Genomic DNA, 854 nt, shown 5'->3' on the forward strand with positions numbered 1-854 from the left:
GCGCCGCAGCGTGCAGCGCGGAGAGGGGTTGGCTCCTGCCCGCAGGACTGCTGTCGTGCGCCCGCTTGCGCTCACCCCCACTCTCTCGCGCCACCCGCCGAGCGGCCCCGTCCTGTTTCGCCCCCCCCCCCCTGCGTCCTGCCCGCTCCCAGGTGCGGCTGTGGGACGTGTATGACGGCGCGGGCTGCGTTGACACGCTGCAGCACAACCACGACGTCCTCACACTCGCATACAGGTGCGGCCGCTATAAAACCGCCACACAGAGAATCCCATGCACGCATCCCCAGGCCTTGATTGTTTTCTGATCTTGGTTGATGAAAGGGCGTCGAGTCTGTCGTCGGAATGTGCGCCAGGGCAGCCATGCACATTGAGGTCGCTCGGCGCACTGCTTCCCCTTCCCCTCCACACGCCAGCACGCAAAACAGGAACTGGCGCAGCACGCGTGGCGCGTTCCTTGTTTCCTCGGAGAGAACGCCAATCTCTCACTCCCTCACCCCTCCTCTCCACATCCCTCCGACACACCCTTTCCCCTTTCCCCGGTCCCCCAACCCGCAGGCCGGACGGCAAGCAGCTGGCGGCGGCGACGCTGGACGGGTCCATCTACCTCTGGGACTCCCAGGAGGGGGAGCTGCAGGCGCGTCCCCCTGAGCGGGAAGCTTCGCGGCAGCTGCTGCTGCATGCGCTTTGCACGCCAGCTTTCTCCTTCGGGTGCACAGGGCTTTTATGCAACCTGCGGGCGCTCCTGGGCTGAACCTGTACACGCCCCGCGCCCAAACCTTTGAGCGCGCGGTTCGCCGCGGCTTGCGTAGGCGGAAGCCGCCCCCTTGCAGCCGCACCCAGCCCCTCGCCGCAGT

At 67.1% G+C, this 854-nt stretch overlaps 1 protein-coding gene across 1 annotated transcript in view; it reads left to right on the top strand.

Moving 5' to 3' along the window:
• MNEG_10658 (hypothetical protein) overlaps nt 1-854 on the top strand; it is a gene marked incomplete at both ends in the record, with an annotated part of 6680 nt that overhangs the window by 4984 nt on the left and 842 nt on the right. Inside the window, 3 exons of the mRNA XM_014040870.1 lie at nt 153-235; nt 556-594; nt 717-789. Coding sequence (XP_013896324.1) covers nt 153-235; nt 556-594; nt 717-789 — 195 coding nt within the window. The remainder of the gene's footprint in view (nt 1-152; nt 236-555; nt 595-716; nt 790-854) is intronic.

This window comes from Monoraphidium neglectum, assembly GCF_000611645.1.
Source record: "Monoraphidium neglectum strain SAG 48.87 unplaced genomic scaffold scaffold02407, whole genome shotgun sequence".
In the NCBI taxonomy this organism is placed as follows: domain Eukaryota; kingdom Viridiplantae; phylum Chlorophyta; class Chlorophyceae; order Sphaeropleales; family Selenastraceae; genus Monoraphidium; species Monoraphidium neglectum.